General features: G+C 37.4%; 2 protein-coding genes and 1 long non-coding RNA gene across 3 annotated transcripts; 2 read left to right on the forward strand and 1 right to left on the reverse strand.

The window, feature by feature from the left end:
• The first annotated feature begins 3,693 nt into the window (after positions 1-3,693).
• On the forward strand, positions 3,694-11,962 carry LOC113313164 (uncharacterized membrane protein YjcL-like). The gene is made up of 6 exons (XM_026561899.1): positions 3,694-5,230; positions 5,520-5,746; positions 8,654-8,764; positions 9,724-9,879; positions 10,468-10,709; positions 11,483-11,962. Exons 1-6 carry the CDS (start codon positions 4,722-4,724, stop codon positions 11,804-11,806), a joined length of 1,569 nt encoding a protein of 522 aa, XP_026417684.1. The 5' UTR covers positions 3,694-4,721; the 3' UTR covers positions 11,807-11,962.
• A 366-nt stretch (positions 11,963-12,328) lies between these two features.
• Positions 12,329-15,342, forward strand: LOC113314131. The gene is made up of 3 exons (XR_003342285.1): positions 12,329-12,715; positions 15,067-15,188; positions 15,312-15,342. It is a non-coding gene; the product is annotated as an uncharacterized LOC113314131 (long non-coding RNA).
• A 969-nt stretch (positions 15,343-16,311) lies between these two features.
• Positions 16,312-17,069, reverse strand: LOC113312934. Its single transcript, XM_026561666.1, has 2 exons — positions 16,885-17,069; positions 16,312-16,774 (listed from the first exon to the last, which is right to left on the reverse strand). The coding sequence occupies exons 1-2, from the start codon at positions 17,067-17,069 to the stop codon at positions 16,312-16,314; spliced, it is 648 nt and encodes a 215-aa protein (XP_026417451.1).
• Positions 17,070-21,264: the final 4,195 nt, after the last annotated feature.

Raw genomic sequence — 21,264 nt, forward strand, 5'->3', positions numbered from 1 at the left:
GGAGAATCTCTAATGATATGATTCCAGGATTCTTGAATTGTTTGAATACAGGAGGATTCCTTTTGCCATGTGTCATAGTACTTGAAAGTATGTGCTACTTTGACAGATGTGGTATCTAGAGTTAGAGCTATTGGACAATGGTCTGATCCTGCTGCCACTAAGTGTACCAGCTTACTGTTTGGAAATTGGGTACTCCACTCTGTATTGGCCACTGCTCTATCTAGTCTTTCCTGGATGTTTTCTATACCCTCTCTATGGTTATTCAAAGTATAATCACAGCCTGAGAATCCTATATCTAGTAGACTGGCATTGTTCAAAATGTTTTGATAATAGGCACTATCTGACTTTTTAAATGGTAATCCTCCACATTTGTCTTCTTGGCTGAAAATCATATTAAGATATCCTAATAAGACCCATGGCATTGGGTTTTTATCAACTTGTTCTGCTATATCAGTGAGGAAATCCCAAGCTATCTTTCTATTATTTGGATATGGGCTTCCATAGAAGCAAGTAAGGAGCCACTTCCTAGATGCAGAGTTGGTCTGCACTAGAATATTTACCATATTTGTATTCCACTGCACTATTTCAAAGTAGAACCCATCAATCCAAGCTAAGGCTAGTCCTCCAGCTTGTCCTATTGGGTTTATAATATGAGTATTAGGGAAATCTTTAAGAAGGTTTTTAACTAGATGTTTTTGTTTCTTAGTTTCAGATAAAAACAAAATTTCGGGCTTTTCTCTAGAAATAAACTGATTAAGATGATTTTGCGTAAAAGGGTTACCACAACCCTGGACATTTCAAGCAATTATTTTCATGATGTTAAAAGATTCTAGTAGATAATATTCTAAATTCTAAAAGGGAACTAAAAGAACTCAAGAGAGGGGCACTGGACTAAGTAAACTAGATAAATCTAAATTGGATTTCAGCTAACTCTTTCAGCAAATTATGTGAATCAAATAAAATAAAAGAAGTGTTTATAAGAGCTAATACAGAAATCAGCCAATACTAAAATTTAGTTTTTAGTTCTAGACGAAATAACAAAGGTTAAAACTAATCCTTAAGAGCTAATCTAATCGTGCATATAATCGTAAATGATAAAGTGACTGGAATAAAATCAAAGCAGGGTTAAGAATAATACTAGAAATAAATTTCAGAAGTTTAGGGTTACCTGGTTTTCGACCTTTGGCACAGAAGAGAAATCTAGAGTGAATGAGATTGGTAAATAGTCATATGTTGCTTGATTCTGTTCCTTGAGAATCGACCCATATTGATTAAAAGAAGGCAAATTGTCTGAATTATAGACCAAAATGCGGAGCTCTTCAGAAGAACAAGAAGAACAGAAATCTGGGACCGATAATTGGAAAGCCGATTTATGCAAAGTGTTAGGAGATGCTGATGATGGATGCAATGCTATAATGTCTGACTTAGGTGACTTATCATGAGATGCAATGACAGATGATGCAATCGATTCAGCTGAGAGCACTGGTGAGAGAATTTCCCTTGCATCTTCAAAAAGAGGAGATGAGAAAGACAACCTTATATTAACTTGAATCGGTTATGGTTCTGGTCTAAGGTTCTCTGGGATAGCTAAATCCCAGAGAACCCCAAAAGATTGTTCCGGGCTGAGTTGAGCGGATTCATGGACTGGATGACTCTATGAGTTTCTGATTTAACCGATTCAACCGGTTCAGGATTTGATACATGCAAAGGTATGTAATCCTCAGACAAGTTAAAGGGGAAGGTTCTTTTCCCCAAGATTGATTGAGATGCTAATGTCATATCTTCGTCATATGTAACGGGCTCGAGGACCTCATAATCTCGATGAGGAGCTGTGTTGCTCAAATGGGTTTGTTCTGCTATTGGGTGTTCTTCTCTATAAAGATCATATAAAGTTGCTCTCATTCCAGGGATAGTTAAGAACTCCTCTATTGATCCCATATTCCCATGAGCATCAGTGTTGTCTTGAAGGTTCCAGATTTGGATGGGCGTATCATCAAGGACAAAAATATCATCTGCAAGCCTTGGTGAAGGCATAAAGATGTCATAAATATCCTCTAAGAGCAACTGCAATGGTGCGATCAAAACCAAAGACCAAAAAAAAACGATCAAATTTGAGTTTAATCCGTGGTGTTACACTAGGGTGGAAGAGTAAATTTGGTCGAGCACACATATAATGTTCGCCTGGGAAAGAAGTACATCAGGATCACTTTATACATCCGCCCCATCACAAGATCACTTTATACATCCGCCCCATCAACCAGGATCACTTTATACATCCGCCCCATCACAGGATCACTTTATATGTTCGCTCGACTATATTTGGTTTTGGTCTTGGTCCCAGACCAAATATAACCTGGGATTTGGTTTTGGTCCAGCTTTTACTCTTTAGTCCGTCTCATTGTGTCTCGTTTCTGGACCATATTTATGGGTTTGATCGTCCACTGTGGTTGCTCTAAGGGCCTATGCTGAAGGATAGCACAATGGTTGATCTTGTGGCCGAAACGGTTGCAGTGAGAACAAAATTTTGAAGGAAGATTGAGATAGGTGAAGGTTAGTTCTCTGACTGGATATTGAGCTACTCTAACAAGAAGATTTTTGACTAAGGGTTTTTCTATGTTTACCCATACTAGTGCTCTTGGTTCACAGTCAAAACTCCCTTTTTCGACTCTACTTACTATGCCAACCCTACTTGCAATTAAGCCAATACGTTCTCCAGTTATATGCTCATGCTTAGTGTTGGAAATGCAAGCCCATAGTGGGATCTCCTTAACAACATCAGTTGAAATTTGCATTCCAGGAAAGGATGATCTGGCTGACATTACATTACCATAAGGGTACCAAGGACCATATAATGCTATCATTTTAGATCCCCAGCAGAATGCAAAGTAATGGTGAAAATGTTTGGATCTACCTCTCTGATTTGGAATCCTATATTAAGCCCCCAAAAGTGACGAAGTACACCTCTTATATCTTCAGATTTATATATTTCTGTTGAGAAAATTTCTAGCTAGAATATTGTTTCCTTTAATGCCGAAATCCCTCATTAACGCTGGAGGAGTTGGTAAGATGCCAATATTGGTGTAGTTTGCTTATCGCTGAGCGACAGAGAGCCCACTCAGATGCTTGTATAAATTATAGCTACTCATATTGAATGAGCAAGAGGGAGACGAGAAACGGATTGGAAGGATTGAAAGCAATACAGAAGATGAGAAAGAATTGGCGAGGGGCACTAAAGAAGAAAGAAGATAGAGATGCTTTAAGGTTTAAGGACTGTCTTAAATAAGCCAACAGGGTAGAAATCTCGTGAAAAACAATTCAAAATAAAATAAAGATACCAAATAACCTCGGCCAATCGAAAACCAACAGGAAAAGCTAGAATAAAGAAGCTAGGTTTCAGCGAACATTTATTTCCTACTATTAGGCGACATAAATGTGTCGAAGTCATTGATAAGAATCTCTCAGAAAGATTCAAATGCAGCGATAATTAATTGTTATGTTGCCAGTTTTACTAAATCCAAACGTTAAGAAAATCTCAGAGAAGGAAGGTCTAAACTTAGATAGCTAGTAGTTTAAAAGCCTAGTATTGATAAAGCTACGACTGGAACTATTTAAAACACCAAAAGCAGTGACTCTAGACTTAAGGGATTAAAGTGGATTAACCAGCGGGGTTTCTAAGAGGTTTCTAATATGGCATGTATCTAATCAATGCACCGTTCAAATAATCGAGGTAAATCAGAGAAAACGAAGAACACGAGAGGATAAGTGAGCAAAATATGAAACAAATAAACGTAAGGTAAAAGGAAAGGATTAAATGAGAAGAGAAAACCAAGAGATAACTGAGAATATAAATACACATTCAGGTACCGGAGAGATAACTACAGAAGGAAGAAACCAAACTTAAAAGGAAAGAAGAGATGACATGCAATCATTTTAGGATTCCATTAGGAGCTCCAATTTCATCTACAAAAGTTATACGCTGCCAGGAGGGTCAGTTGCATCGTATGCACTATTTTTCGCTGCAATATCTGTCAAAGAGAAGCCTTCTTATATCCCGCTCAAGCTCAACGATTGGCTCTATGCAATTTGAGCACAGAAGAGAAAGAGAGATTGGGAAAACAAGCAGTCAAAGACCTACAAATTAGGTTAGCTACCGGCGTTCCGGTAACCTCCGCTTATTTCCTATCAGAATACCCGTCTGACATGGATTATGCTTATGTGAATGAGAAATCTGCTATCTACCAACAAGAAAGAGATGGAGGAATAATTGAAGTGGACGATTCCGAAGAAGAGGAATAGAGAATCAAGAGAAATTCCCGAAGAAGAAAACGCTGAATCTCCACAGAAGATAGAAATCCGTTTAAGTTTTTATTTTACTTTGTTTTTAGTTATTTACGACAAGTTGAAGTCATCCTAGAAATTGTAATAGTAGTGTTTCCGCGTTGTTTGCTAAGTTTCTTAATTACTCTTGTGTTGAACGTATCGTTATCAATGGCTTTCTAAAGAACTCTATCTAGAATCCACTCATGGCGAATCAAGCTTTATTAAGTTCTAATACCCTTATCTGAGAAGAATGCTAGCGCAGAGAGATTCTCAAAACAATAATAAAGGAAATTAAGCAAAGACTACATAGCTAAAATAAAGAGTTGAAGCAAAAGAGAGCCGACTAGATCCTAAGAATGCAGCAACGCGCCAGCGCTAAACGCATATGATGAATGAGATGAATGAATGATGCAAATAATGATGCCACATATGAAAGATCTACAATCACCATTGGAGAAGCTCATAGTTGTAAAACTTTTGTTCATTTGTTGGGTGCTGCCCTTCACCGTCCAACCACCACACAAAGACGGTGCGAGACAAGTCTATCTGAACCCACTACTCGAGTCATTTTAGAGTACCAAAATAGAGCTCTCCATTTCAACCCAGGAATCCACCCATCAATGAAGTCGTCGTTAGCATGTCCATGTCTTCACTTTCTCTCTCCATTACAGTTTTCCACCCCAAATAATTTAACTCTGGTTTCTCCTCAAACCTACCCGACTGTCTCATCACTATTATCAGCAAGTAAATCTTCTCCCCTGTATTCACCTCTAAACCCTAATATTAAACACCCTAGTAAATCGAATCGATTTGTAAAAGCCAAAGCTCAATTGACATTCCCTCTTATTTCATCTCAAGATCATTGGGGTACATTAGCATTTCTCTTTGCAACCGGTGCTTTTGGTATCTGGTAAACAAATTCTATCCAAATTTTGGTTTGAACTTTTATATGTTTCGATGATTTGAAGGTCACAGAAGACCACATTGTCAGCATGTACGCTTGCAGATTTGTTACTCAGTGGTTATGGTTTTTGTTTTCTTTGTTTAGTTTTTTGGGGAATGTTGATTAACGGCAGCAAAAACTTATTTTCCTTGATCGTTTATAAAACTCACTATGAACTTCAGCCTTGGTAATTTTGTTACTTTCTTCAAATTGTTGGTTTTGTATTGTATATTGGTTGATTTGGGTGGTCTTGAAGGTCGGAGAAGACCAAATGGGGAAGCACGTTGAGTGGCGCAGTTGTGAGTACTCTGGTTGGGCTGACAGCAAGTAATGTTGGAATCATTTCTTTTGAAGCTCCGACTTATTCGGTGGTTATGGAATATTTGCTTCCACTCGCTGTTCCGTTGCTGTTGTTCAAAGCAGATTTGCGTCAAGTTGTGCATTCAACAGGAGCGCTTCTATTTGCCTTCTTGCTTGGATCAGGTCATACTTGTAGATATCTTTTTGTTTGTTTTTTTTCGTTTACTTTATGCTTATTAAACTTCATTTTGGAGAGTTCTTTTCGACTAATTAGGATTGTTAACTAGTTCGTTGATTTTCTTATATTACATACTGTGTTCAGTGTTCCATTTTAAGGTTCCATATCTGTGACGTAGATGTATAGGTGATATAAACACAAACTATCTACCTTGAGATTGGCAGACCATATTTAATGCGACGTGTATCTAGCATATATATGTACAAGTGTTACCCTGTGGCCTGAGCCTATGATGCAGGAGCCTGCTGAATGCAGTTAAAAGTTTGCGTAAAATACCTTTTAAACTTTGTTTAGAAGTTACATTGTCTATCAAATTCCTTCTCTCTGTAGCTACACATCATCTCTTACTCACAAAGTACACATATAGCTACTCTTTTTCTTTCACCGTTGATCTTTAACTAGTAGACTTTTCATTGTTTATTGTACAAATTGCAAATAAGTGATTCAAGAGTATAGATGAATGTAAATGATGTATAGGCGAACAACACCATCATATCTGGACCCTTTTATTTATTTTTTTTATCTCCTTATATGTCTCCGTCGTGGACTTGTGGTGCTGTTTACTTCCATCCTGATATGTAATATTCTTGTTTGTCTTCATGTATACTTAATTTGTTGCAGTACAATTTTTTGAGGTACTTCCATCTTTTAGTGGCCCTGTTTGATGTACTTGTTGACCTTCAAAATTTGGTTTTGATTAATATCCTAATATTTAGGCAGCCTGCTTTACCATTGTCTAAACTCTCAGTCCTCAAAATCAAATTCCAAAATTGAACTAAATGCTAACGAGTCCTGTATTGTGATATTTTTCTATAGATCTTTTGCTGCATCTTGGTTTCATTTCTCAAGAGTGTTTATTGTTTTCAAAAGTTTGGAAATGAAAATAAATCTTTCCAAACGAACCAAACTGCAGGAAGAAGTTGGCTGAATCACTAGTTTATGATTGTTTTCCAAAAGATAATTGTCATTTGACCAACTTCTCAGATTGAATTTCTTCAGGTGTTTTTCATCGATTTGATTTTCATTAACATCCTGGAATCAGTTATTACTTAATAACTCCTATATGTAATGGATGCTAGTACAAGGAAGACTATCATAAAAATTAAGATAAACAAATTTGTTCATTTTGCTTAAAAATTCTTTGTTTCAAATCTAAATCATGTAAGCATTTGACTTTTGCTTCTTTAATTTTTATTCTAGGGTAGTTGATCCCAAGGTATTTTTAGCTCCAGGATTGTGATTGCAGAACCATGACTCAAAGATGAATTGTTTCTGATCTTGTAACTTGTAAGTAAGTTCCTCTGAGTTCATCTCGCTTGTTTTTAATCTTTGTTTTCTCTACGGCCTCTTTGTCTTTCATCTCTCATATAAAGGAGTGAAATGCCTGTCATTTTTTGATTCCTTTGAATACTCGTTCTGGTGCACATGTATTCTTGTCCACTAACTAAAGTTTCTTATGAGGTTATTTGTTATAATTTCTGAAAGTATGATAGCCATGAGTCCACTCTTTTTTACTTGTATTTATTTCTCAGCAGTAGTTGCTTACTTTAGGCATCTGAACTGCCACTCTTAATAACCAAAGTCTAGGCTATGTTGATGTCAGACGTTAGTTGTATGAACCACAACTGAGCTCATCGTGTAGTTACAAACTTCTCCCTTTCCAAATGTGATGATTAGATACACCACGAACAAACACACAAAAAAAAGTCTAACTCTGAAACAAAGTAGGGGTTGCAGGGATTACATTTTAAGAGAAACAGAGGAGATGGGTGAGATGGAGAAATAGTGGAGAGGAACACAAATGACGGAATATAATACCCAACCTAATTGGTGTCTTGATAGGAAAATGATTAAGTAATAAAGTAAAACAAAATAAACAAGTAGAAAACAGAATTTAAACCATAGAACGTAGCACAATTTTGGCAGCGCCAAGCACTCTTCTATAATTGTCTGATTATAATTCTTGAATAATAGTAATAGTCTATCTAAGCAGATGCCGATGACTACTGTTCTGGAAAGAAAACCGTAGGAAAAGAAACACAATACTGGTTAAGGACTGAAATGCCTTCTGTAGAATGGAAACTAGTTAACTTGAAATGTCCCTGCATCACAACCTAAAACCTCTTCACCTTTTTTTATTCTTTTGTGTTTTAGTCAGTTGACCAACATTTGTGTGGTGAACTATAACTCTTCTCCAGAGACGGAGGGAGTATAAGCGTACAAATTATAATGATTAAAGGCTACTCTACCCATTACATATAGGTTTAGAGTTAAATGCCTAGAACCCTAGTCAACAACAAGTTCAATTTTGTAGGCAAAGTGAGAGGAAGAAAAAACTGTATTGGTTTTATGAGATATAGTAGACCTAAAACACGAACCTTAATAAGAGAGAAGAGAAGAAAATGACATCCTAATAGGGTTTGTTATTTGAAGCAAATAAAGGTAAAATGAGTGGAAATATAAAGAATTGGAGTTCCACATACACTTTTTCCCCCTCAATCTAATCCTACCCTCCAGTCCCGCTCTGTCAAGCGCACTTGTACAAAGATCTGTTATAGACTTACCGGATTTTGCGACCGAGTACTTGTTGAAACCGCAACCTTTTTGGTGATATGATTTTATCTGTTATACTTATGCTAGGATATGATTTTCAAAACGTAAATTGTTACTTGGCATGATAGATAGGATTATGCATGTGTAAATAAAGCTGTTGGTTTCAGTAGAAATCTTCAAGATTTTGAAAAACTTGTGCTTTAGGCGTGATTTCAGTTAATTTTTTATTCTTTCTTATTTATAATTAGAGCTTACTGTTTAGACTTCATATATTTTAAAAGGTTATGCTGTATTTGCAGTTGCGACTATGGTTGGAACAATTGTGGCTTATGTGATGGTGCCTATGCGATCACTTGGTCAAGATAGTTGGAAGATAGCAGCTGCTCTCATGAGTAGTTATATTGGCGGAAGTAATTCCAAAAACACACTGTTACATCTCGCATCTGTTCGTGTTCTCTTTTGATAAGCATAATTAAATGAAGATGCCATTCATTCACATTGAATGCTGCTAATGCATGATAGTGTAGTTTCTATTTTCGAGCCTACACAACCGAACAGGTAACATGATGTGACTGGCGCTGGGTGTACTAATCCTGATACGTGATCTGTTGCAATTCCTTATTGATATACAAGTGACCAATTTTCTCTTATCACATTAATCCACTTATCCCAAGTCTTTTAGCAATCTTAGATTGTTCAATTGCACACAGAAGCATATTTTTCATAGTTCTGTCATCATAAGTTTTCAATAAACATGATACCTGGATTTAAAAACCACTTTTGTGTTGTTTATATTCTGCAGGATGTCCTTAAAGCTTTTCTAATTTCTGGACGAACCAATTAATTATATACTATTCACCATCATCAACTGAACATCTTTTACCTGTAATTCCTAATTGTGTGATCTATATAGAGCTTAACTTGCTTTATCCTTGATGTAGGGAAATTTTTCTTTCATAGATTATTATGTATCTTTCTGCACTATCCTAAGTCCATCCTAGCCTCTAGGAAATCAAATCATTAGCCTTCATATCTCTATCTTATGGTCAATCATTGTCCTTTATGGAATTTATTACCTGGGTTTGAGTGCCATAGTAAACTTACACATGCCTACAATTGCTTGTAGTTACAGACAAATAAAGCTTTATCTATATATTGTGGTTTGTACTTCGTACTATGCTGCCTGTTACCAGGCAAATTGGAGAACCTCATAATGTTATTTATCTGAAACAAATTGACACTTCTTCCGTGCTCCCATTCTCTTATTCTTGTACTCCTGTTTTATGTGATGCCTCCAATCGGCGTGAGCTGCATTTCTCTTCTCTCTTTATATGTATTACTGATGAAGGTTGTCTGTGATCTGTTCCAGCGGTCAATTTTGTTGCTGTTTCAGAGGCTCTTGGTCTGTCTTCATCAGTATTTGCTGCTGGAATAGCTGTGGACAATGTTATTTGTGCGATATATTTCGCAATTCTTTTTGCATTAGCATCCAAAATTCCTCCCGAGGCTTCTACATCATCCAATGGTGGGTGTGTCCTACCTTTGAATCTTGATCAAATACAAGAACCGTGTTCTGAAATCTTTTTTATAAGTTTTAGAACGTCTTAAACAGTCAATTTTGTGCCATTAGCTTTGGCAATATATATATATATATATATATATATATATATATATATATATATTAACTTTATTTCTAGAACTTATTATGTCTGGACCAGAGAACCTGTTTCTTAGTTTGTGTTACCTTGGTTAACATTATTTTTAACACATAATTCCCCACAATCTGCCGCATTGCTTGCTGTGTGGTAAAGTGTATAACTTTTATGTTTTATGTTTAATCAGCAAAATGAGGGTTCAGATGTTTCAATATATATACTTTCTATGGGGTTTAACTCTCATTTTGATCTTTCTGTTTCTTTAAATATTGCCATTTAAAAGTAGAACTTGATATACTCACAAGCCCATTCGAGATACATTCGGCTAAATTACCTCGGTGCACTAGACTAGAAAAGTATGAGGGTGATTCCAGCCAATTAACTTGATGAAAGCAGACATATCATGTACGGTATTATTAAAATAAGGCCATCTTCTGATTAAATGAGAATGTTTGCAGGTGATCTGGTAGATACAGACTCTAGACTGGAAAGCAAGCCAACAGTTCTACACTTTGCTACTTCTCTTGCAATATCCTTTGGTATTTGCAAAGTTGCCTCCTGTCTGACGAAAGTTCTCGGTATACAAGGAGGTAGTCTTCCAGTTATTACAGCAATCACAGTTGCTCTTGCGACTCTATTTCCGATGCAGCTTGGTTATCTTGCACCTTGTGGTGAGGTTATGGCTCTCATTCTGATACAGGTAGGTCAAATTTATAGTAGGACTGACTACTCAACATATGTTGCTATCAAACTTCTCTCTTTGCTTTTTGCATTTTTCTATGTCAATTTGCAAAAAGAGACAACTTTGCCTTTCACTTCTATGTAGATGTGCCTTTTCCATTTACCGGTATCTAACATCTTCAGCACACATCAGATTCCTTAACTGGTGCTGTTTCACTTTTCCTTCCCGATTAATAGCAGTTTAAACACCAGTTATAGGTAATTTTAGGTGCATTTTCTAATTTCTTTCAACAATTCACTATAGTTATGCAAATACAGATGTTTTTGTTATTACTTATTGTGAGTTTCGCCACAAGATTCCAATGGCCCAATGAAAGTAAAATTTTAGAATGCTCAATGTCCAGCACTCCATAAATCGGACTCCTATAGTCTAAGACATTTCTTGACCAATGACCATAGAGATTATATCATCATGTAAAATCACCTTATTTAGTGACCTCGTACAGTTAAGGATTACCTTATGTAAAATCACCTTATCATCATGAATTTAAGGATTACCCACAGTTACCAAATGTGGATGTTACCATGGGTGTTCTACGTGGTGCATAGTTCATCACTGACCTCGTACAGTATATTTCTCCACATGAGCCTTGCAAACGGCATTTTGCACAAAAATTGAAGGTTGTATGCTGGTACTATATAACTCCCATGTTACATTTAATTCAGTAGGATAAAGTAAAATTCTGGTATATGATCTATAGAGTCTAATGTAATATTGATCTTTGCATGAAGGTATTTTTCGCTGTGGTTGGTGCAAATGGAAGCTTATGGAATGTCATAAAGACGGCCCCCAGTGTATGCGCATTTGCTTTAATCCAGGTAGGAGTTCATCTGGGGTTGATCATTGGACTAGGAAAGTTGTTGCATCTTGATCGGAAGTTGTTATTGCTGGCATCAAATGCCAATGTTGGAGGCCCGACGACAGCTTGTGCGATGGCCACGGCCAAAGGATGGGGTTCTTTGATTGTTCCCAGTATACTTGTAGGCATATTTGGGGTAGCTATTGCAACTTTTCTTGGCATTGGGTTTGGCTTGATGGTTCTCAAACACTTGTAGTCCTTTTTCAAAATTTAGTTCTGGGGTTACGCCAGGAGTGTGTGTGTGTTTGTTATCATCTTTGTTTGATATTTTTTTTTATAATTATTCTTTTGATCAATCAGCAGCGGGATATTTGTTATTAACTTGAAAAAGAAAGATTCATCAAGCCCCCCATCCACATCTAAATCCTTAGAAAATTTTAAGTGGATAGTTACGTGAAGATTATGCTTTTTTTTTTTTTTTTTACTTTTCCTACAGAAAACTCAACTTTTATATATAAGATAACGGCTACAAAGCTAGCTTCTGTCTAGCAGAAGCTGCCTCCTAATCATATTAGGAGGTGTTACACACCACACTCTAGTATACATGTTAGTTCTAGCGAACTTAGCCAACTTGTCGGCTGGTTTATTACAATCTATTTGTATAGGAACCTACACAAGATGTAAAAGAAAAATCTCTAGTATGGGAAATGAGATTGAGATCTTCTCTCTTATAACTGGAATCTGGAAAAGAAGTGGGACACTCTATTTATATAGGAACCTTACACAAGATGTAAAGGAAAAATCTCTAGTACGGGAAATGAGATTGAGATCCTCTCTCTTATAACTGGAAACTGGAAAAGAAGTGGGAAATAGGTTCAACCACACCTTTATTATCAGCTTGTACAAGGATTTTATTAAACTGCAGTTGTTGCACCCATTGCAAACTCTCCGATACTGCTAAAGCCTTAGCTTGGTCAATGTAGTAGAGATAGCTTCGGCAGTTAAGAACTCTCCTGCATCATTACGAATCACAACACCCAGAAGCAGAATTATTATTAAAACACATAGATGCATCAACATTGATGAAAATCCAACCAACAGGAGGGGACCAATGCATATGCTGAGCAGGGATCCGTTGTGAACTCTAATTGAAATCCCAATTCAGGTGATATAAATTATCATATCTAAAATATGGATCTAGATTTGATCTTGAGATCGAGTCATAAGCTTAAGAATTTCTCATATACTCGGGATAAGCTTTTAAGCATGTCTATTTTATGCATCAGTTGTAGGATATGGATATTGAAAAAAAGAACTAGGAATACGCATTTTCTTGAGTTTAAAGAAAATGAAGAGCTTAGATGTATGCTTTTATTCCGGTTAAAAGCTAGAGATAAATGCTCTGATTTTAATCTTATAAACGAGTTGGGAGCACGAGATGTATGCTTTGCATAATAGTTTAGAGTGTAGGCTTACCTTTGCCATTTGTCACATGTTCTTTTTATCAGATCGGTTGTATCCCCATGCTTAGTCAGAAATATCCTTGAGATCGGGTTTTATCTGCTAGGGATACTATCCCTGCGTGATTTCCACAATCGCCTAAGTGTATGTCCTCCATTATGAGCTTCTCTGTTTTACAGTTACGCATCTCAGGAGTGAGCCCATGTATGTTCTTATGTATAGATCGTTGCCTATCAGTTGATACCTTGCAGCTCTGACCACAACTTTCGTTGCCTCTTGTGAGTCAGCAGGAAGTTTACTAGTCTTCAGCTAGTTGTAAATGTCTTTCATCCAGGACTCATCTGCTTCTTCTTGTGTTAAAATTTGAAGCCTGGATTTGCAGTTCAACTAGCTCAGTTTCGGCAAGGTCGATGGAAGGAACTTCTAGCACTCCCACATTTATGGAGTTCCTAGGAGAGACGGTGCGTCTACATGTGCGACCTTGTTCCTTTTTACAAGCCTTATGATTACTTTCTCGAAGCTTGAGAGGAGCTTGCTCACTAAGTCTCTGTACTGGACTATCTTGGTGTTCTTTGCTCTGAACTATCCTCCTACTTTCTTTGCTGTCAGCTGAGAGTCAGTATACAGAATGAACTCTATGAGCTGAAGGCTTTTAGCATCTAAAAGCCCATGTATTAGTGTTTCATATTCAGCTTCATTGTTAGTTGTGTTAAAGGCTAATATGTAGGAGAATTCAATGAAGATGGTTTCTGAGGTGATGATGACCGCTCCATCTTCTCCACCTCTTTCATTTGAAGCTCCGTCCACGTAGATTTTCCAAACCCCGAGTGTTTTAGGCGATGATTCGCCATTCACAGGTAACACTTCTGGTTCAGGTGTAGGTGGAGTTTCTAGATGTTCCTCACACAATCTGAGGTCGGAGTTAGGATCTTCAACTGGGAAGTCCGCCAGAAAATCTGCTACTACTTTCCCCTTTATTGCCTTCATGGACATGTAGGTCAACCCGAATTGATTCAGGTGAATTCTCCATTTGGGGAATCTTCATGTTTTTTTCTCTTTAGTCACCACATTCTCGACTGGGTACTCCATGACAACGTTTATCTTCAACTCCAGAAGTATTGATTTAACTTGATAGACACATAGTAAATAGAGAATATCACTTTCTCGAGCTGTATGTACCTGGTTTTGGGCCCGTGCGAGTTTCGCTGATGAGTAAATTGGTCTTTCTTTGTTCTCTTCGACTCTGACCAGCACTGCACTTATAACAGTTGGAGTGTTAGCTATGTAGAGGTATAACTCTTCACCTGGCACCGGGGAAGAAAGAATAGATACAGATGATAGGTAGGTTTCAATATGCTCAAAGATTGCCTGATACTCGGCATCCCATTCGAATCCTTGCTTTTTCCGTAGCAGGTTAAAGAAATGTTTGCACCTGTTAGACAGTCTTGAGATGAACCTGTTTAATGCGGCTAGCTTTTCAGTTAGCATTTGAATATCTTTCTTACATGTCGGAGGTGGCATATCAAGTATGGCTCGGATTTTTGTAGGATCGATATCAATTCCGTTTATGGTGACCATGTAGCCGAGAAACTTTCCACTATGGATACCAAAAGTACATGTGGACGGATTTACCTTTATTCTGTAATGCCTCAGGATAGATAACGTATTCAACTGGTCGGGGTGATGATCTGTTTCTTTCTTACTTTTCACGACCATATCGTCTATGTAGCATTCCATTATGTCTCCAATCAGGTATTTGAACATCTTGTTTACCATTTTTTGATAAGTACTATCATAGCTTATAGCCCGTCATAACTTCTACCATCATATCCATGTTCGAGAGAGAATAGTTGTCCTTAAGGTACGCCTTGTTAAGATTGGTAAAGTCAATTCATACTCTGACTTTTCCATTACTTTTCATGACAACGACTATATTTGATATCCAGGTAGGATATTGACACTCTTTGATTATGTTGACCTGTAGCATTTTTTCGACGTCTGCGTTGACAGCATTATACAACTTGTCTGCAATCTTTCGTTTTGTCTGCTTCACAGGTCTAACAGCCGGATCAATACACAATGAATAACAAGCAATGGATAGATGGATACCCGGCATTTCCATGCAAAGATGTCGATGTTCTGCTTTAGTAGCTCGATCATGCTCAGCTTTTCTGCAGGTGGGAGATCCATCCCTAGAAAGGTTATCTTTGGTTCTGTTGGAACTGCAACAATTAAATACTGAAAATTGATGTTAAAATTAAGTTTCTGAAAATGAAATAAATCACTCAAATATTTAACAGCACACTGAGGACAGAGTCACTTGATCATCAAACTGTCCTTAACACGATAGTTCACCGGTACGTCTCAAAATGAGTGATGCTTATACCCGGTGGTGAAGTCGTATTCAGGATAAAACTGCCTGTTGCAAGTACTATAAGCACTACAACACTTGCTCACTTACGAACTCAACAGCAAGGATTAGGAGGAGAAATAAACACCGACGCGCACAACAAACCGACAAGAGGTGAAAATAGCTAGGGATATTATCCTACTCTGGTACATCTTCAAATGAAGAAATCCCTTTCTTTTATAGGAAGTGAAAAAGAATTTGACATAAATTACTTTTGGTAACTTCCTTCGTAAACATAAAAGCATTTAAGGAATTAAAACATTTAATTTTAATAAGATAAGAATAATAGGAATTAAAATCTTGTTTTAGTTATTCCGTTAAGGAATTTAAAACTTCTTTAAATAATCCCTTAAGAAATTAAAAACTTGTTTTATCCGTTTAGGAATTAATACTTGTTTTAATTTTAATCTTGGTTAACTTATGCATGGCAAGTGTTTCGTGCCCACCTATATTTGCATTTCGTTCACTCATAGAAAATGAGTAAGCATCCTCACAACTTTAGGTCGTTAGATCAATTGCATTTCATTCACTTATAGAAAATGAGTAAGCATCCTTAGACCTTTAGGTCATTAGATCAATTCTAACCAAGACCAAAAACTATAACATATTTAAAAACTCATTTTCTCCAACAGGTTCATCATCTGTACCCACGTGGACTTCTTCTAGGAGTTCTACTACCTCTTCTTTGAACTCTTGACCTGGATTTTCAGGTATTACGTACTTTCTCTACAGGTTCTGTTGTCAGGAGCCTTTCTGAGTTGGATGTTAAGGAGTGTAGTTCAGCAAGTTTTCTTTCTAATTTCTCTCTATTTTCTATCCGCTTTAATTGTTATCTCGTTCAACCTTCATTCGGGTCCTCTTGTTGAGCTAGAGAAAGAAGAACTAGTTCTTTAGAAACAACTTGATTGCCCTTGATTACGTATTCCCCTGAACTGGTCACGAACTTCAATTTTTAATGGTATGGCTTGCATTGCGTGGATCCAGTCCCTCCCAAAGATTACATCGTAGGGTGACTTGGTGTTCAATATCAGAAAGGCGACATTTGTCTTGATAGGGTCGTCTTCCACTATCATGGTGCTCTCACCCATTGGGTAAGTCCTTGAACCATTGAAACCCATAATAGCTGAGTTGTTGGCTCTTAGTGTTCCTTCTTTAGTGAGCTGCATCTTTTCGGCTGCCTGAAGGTATATAGTGTCATAAGTCGACCCTTGATCTATGAGGATCTTTCTGCAATCCCATCCGTCAATGACTAGTTCAACTACGTACCAAGGCATCTGAGTGTGGATAGTTACACTGGTCAGATCCTTAACAGTAAATCTTATGTCACCATGTGGTAGCAATAGTCCTTCGAAGCTGGAGTGTAAGCAGGTGGCATTTACTTCACATAATTTTCTCTTCTTGTCAGTCAGATCGATGTTACCATCATTTCATCTCGTGGTGCAGAGTGGATCATGTTTACTAACCCTTTGACCTGTTTCGGTGGAGATCTGCTGTTCTGAGCTACTGGTTCTTGCATGATAAACTCATTCAGGTTCCTTTTCTTTACCATATCATCAATGAATCTCATCAAATTTCTACAATTATTTGTGTGGTAACCAGTTGTTTCATGGTAGGTACAGAACGATTTACTCGTGCCTTCATTCCTCATTTTTCTTGGAGCTGAGAAATATAGTTTGTTTTTCATGTACTTTAGTATGACCTCAGGAGTTGCATTCAACTTTGTAAAGTTTTTGCTTTCCTATTTCCATTTTGTTGTTGACTCGGCTATGTAATTCCTCTTATTGGAGGATTAGTCCAGATATTTCGGGGCGTAGGATATTTTATCACCTAAGTGTTAACCAGATGAATAGACCTTGTGGCTTGCTTCTTCAGCTGACATCTCTTGCACTAGTATACAAAGACCCTTTTGCCACGCCAAATTGGCGTGTCTATAGGGGTTTTGTCATGCCACTTCGGTTTGGACTAGGCGTGACTTCTGCTTGCGTGGTTTTAGGTAACATGGCGTGTTTTTAGGTAGCTTATAGCCACGCCTGCCATGCGTGTCTATTTTTGCATGAAATAGACACGCCAGAGCCATATAGGCGTTGCTATATAGGGTCCCAAAAACTTAAGTACTGGTACTCTATAGACACACGATTTATTGTTTTGGCGTGGCTATTTGGTTTACTATAGACACACAAATTTCTTTTGGCGTGGCTATTTGATTCACTATAGACACGCAAATTGCTTTTTGGCGTGGCTATTTGGTTCACTTTAGACACACAAATTGCTTGTTGGCGTGGCTATTTGGTTCACTTTAGACACGCAAATTGCTTGTAGCATGGCTATTTGATTCACTATAGACACGCAAATTGCGTTTTGGCGTGCCTATTTGGTTCACTTTAGACACACAAATTGCTTTCTGGCGTAGCCATTGGTTATCCGATAGACATGCCATATAGGTTTAACGTGGTTATATGTTATGTTTTATCCACGCCAATTTCACTTACTTTCATTCACGTGGCTGCATTAGGAACCGTTGAATACCATCCACATGTAACGTTGTGAACCGTTCATTGGATATCCTATAGACACGCCCCATAGAACGTGGCTATATGTGATATTTAGCCACGCCATTTCCAATTACCTTGGTCAACGTAGCCGTATTACGAATCGTTGGATCTCATTTAAGATGATGCAATATTGACCGGTTAAATTATATGCATCCTTCACCGTCCACATGTAATGTTGTGAGCCGTTGATTGGATATCCTATAGACACGCCTCATATAGCGTGGCTATATATGCTATTTAGCCACGCCAATTCACAATTACCTTGATCCACGTGGTCGTATTAGGAATCGTTGGATCTCATTTAAGATGATGCAATATTGAGCGTTCAATTATATGCATCCTTCACCGTCCACATGTAATGTTGTGAGCCGTTCACCGATTTCCTATAGACACGCACCAAAGAGCGTGGCTATATGTGATATTTAGCCACGCCAATTTACAATTACCTTGATCCAAGTGGACGTATTATGAATCGTTGGATCTCATTTTAGATGATGCAATATTGACCGTTAAATTATATGCATCATATGTCGTCCACATGTAACGTTGTGAGCCGTTCATTGAAGAACCTATAGACACGCCATATAGCGTGGTTATATGTGATATTTTGCCACGCCAATTTACAATTACCTTCATCCACGTGGTTGTATTAGGTACTATTGGATCTCGTTTAAGATGATGCAATATTGACCGTTCAGATGTAACGTTGACCGTCCACATGTAACGTTGGGAGTCGTTCATCGGAGAACCTATAGACACGCCATATAGCGTGGCTTTATATGATATTTATCCACGCCAATTTATATCTGCTTAATGTGTCTTTATGTTATGTTTAGCCACGCCAATTAATCTCGAAGCGTGTATATTACGCGTGTGACGCCTCTAAGCCGTTCAGATATGGCGCATCTAAACTATCCACCTGGCACTATCCAAATTCTCTTATATACTTTATAAATTGTGGTTAAATCTGAAATTCATATATGCCAAAAATTCATATTATTATTAATGACACAGTAAAAGATGTTGAGCTTTGGTCTAACAGTTTGCAAAAAAATAAATATTAAAGAGCATTTATCCAAAAATCATCAGTTTTTCTTCAACTTTTTTGATGGTGGTGTCTCTGCATGCAATGGATCAGGTTGTGACATTCTCGACGCGCCAAACCTTGTCTTCCTCTGTTGCCCATCTGAAAGTTGGTATGCCTTCTGCACAGTTGGTGCATATAACCTTCTTTGCGCCTTTTTAGTCTTCTGAGAAAGCTTTTCAGAGGCTGCATGCATGACTCCCCGAATGTGGATTGACTGCTAGGTGCTCCTCATTCAGTTTATCACTGTCCAATTTCTTCTCAAAATCTAAAACTGGTTCTGGTTGCTTATGAGGTTTTCCATGTTGTGGAGTTTCCTGCAGCAAGAGATTAAATGTATTATATATATATTCTAAATCCAAGGCGAATTCGTCTGTCATATGAATTATTCGTCTGTCATATGAATTCTCAACAAGAGACAGACAAAAGTCATTTTTCCAACAATGTGATAAAGCCAACTTCACTGAAGGCCGCGCCATTTTTCACAGCTGACGCCCATAATAAAATCCGTAACCAAATATCAATTTTCTAATTTACACTGGCATTCATGTTCCATTAGGTGTTAATATATTTCTATCTCGTACTTATTCTTTAATTAAACTGAATACACGATTGATTTACGTAAAACAATTTATATACTTGATTAACAAAGCAAAAGAGCTAAGAAATTACCCTTGTCATCAGAGATGGAACAATTATCTTTCGGCCATGCCAAAAAACCATCTTTAGCTTCCCCTAATAACTTAAACTCACAACTTGGTTCCGTTAACACGAATGATGGATCTATGACCTCCAGAATATTGGCATCATAACAGTGTTCAGGAAGCTCTTGTCGATGTATTTTCTGGTTAGGCACCTTAGGAAAAATACTGCCTCTAGCAACGACGTTTCCCCTAGATCTATTCCAAAAGTCGTATTTTTCTTTCTGCGGAGATACGACATATGAACATCATATGAAAAGAAGATGCTAGGATTAGCAATATAGATTTACGAAGAAAAATAATAATAAAAAAAAATACTCCATTAGATGTCTTAGCCATAGGTTCTTCCATAGATGTGCACGACTTCTCTAGAGATATTGAAGGATTTGGTTGGGAATTACTGGTAGAGTTCTGCATAAGATTAGGAGACTGCTTCTTAGACCATGAATGCGAAGACACTGATGAATTGAATAGGTAACAAATATACAAGGTTCTCCAAAATATACCCTAGCATCCGTGATTCATATAGTTGATATCATATTTCAGACATATGGTTTAAGATCATGTAACTGGTTTAAGACAACATACTTACTAATTTTAGTTTTAATCCCGAGTATCCTCCTCGTCCTGTCCGATGTGGGAACTTGGATTGTGATATTGCCTCTGTTCCCTTCTCCGAAGTTTTCTTGTAGAGGAAATAAAAATAATTTCATTAGTATGCTGGGATAGACAATAAGAACGAAACACAAATTAGAAAAAGCAATGTGTGTTCCATACCTTAAATATAGGCGATTCTAGTACATACTTAAGGTATTTGTCCCAGTCTTCTTGGTCCATTACCGTTTCGTACTTTATGGGGAAAGTTTTTAGTTTGTCCGGTCTTTCCAGGAAGGGTTTTACATGATTATTGTATAATTTCCTTCTGAAGTCCCGCAGCTGAACAACTAGACGCTTCATGACCGCTTGCTTATATTCATGGGGAACCTCATAATGAAACTGCAATAACAACTAATTTATGTACATCACAGACTCACAGTTCGACAACAAAAACGACGAATTGATAACCGCATATGCATACCAGAATTTCCTCCCACATATTTTGTTTTGTTGTTGCAGGGACTTCCTTCCAACATAAATGTTTTATGCCAACCATATCACGGGACAAATAGCCTAGGTAACTACTGAATTCAATTTTATGTCCACCATGAGAATCCACCTCATCATCCCATTGGTCCTCCTCTGGGGGCACGTTGTAATCATCTTCTGCCATGACAAAAGCTGTGTAGGTACGTGCATCTCAGTTAGGAATTTGAGCTTATTTTGGAAAATATTAGCTAAACCTAACAGGATAGGCTACATGTGTTACACCTCTTTTCTATTATATGAAAAGAAAACAAACATGAACTCATTGATGCATGTAACTTGAGGCTAAAACATCACTGCAACACACAAAATATCCTCATGAATATTGTGTTATCCACAAAGCGAAAGGTACCGGTTAAACGG

Source organism: Papaver somniferum, chromosome 9, assembly GCF_003573695.1.
Source record: "Papaver somniferum cultivar HN1 chromosome 9, ASM357369v1, whole genome shotgun sequence".
Lineage (NCBI taxonomy): Eukaryota > Viridiplantae > Streptophyta > Magnoliopsida > Ranunculales > Papaveraceae > Papaver > Papaver somniferum.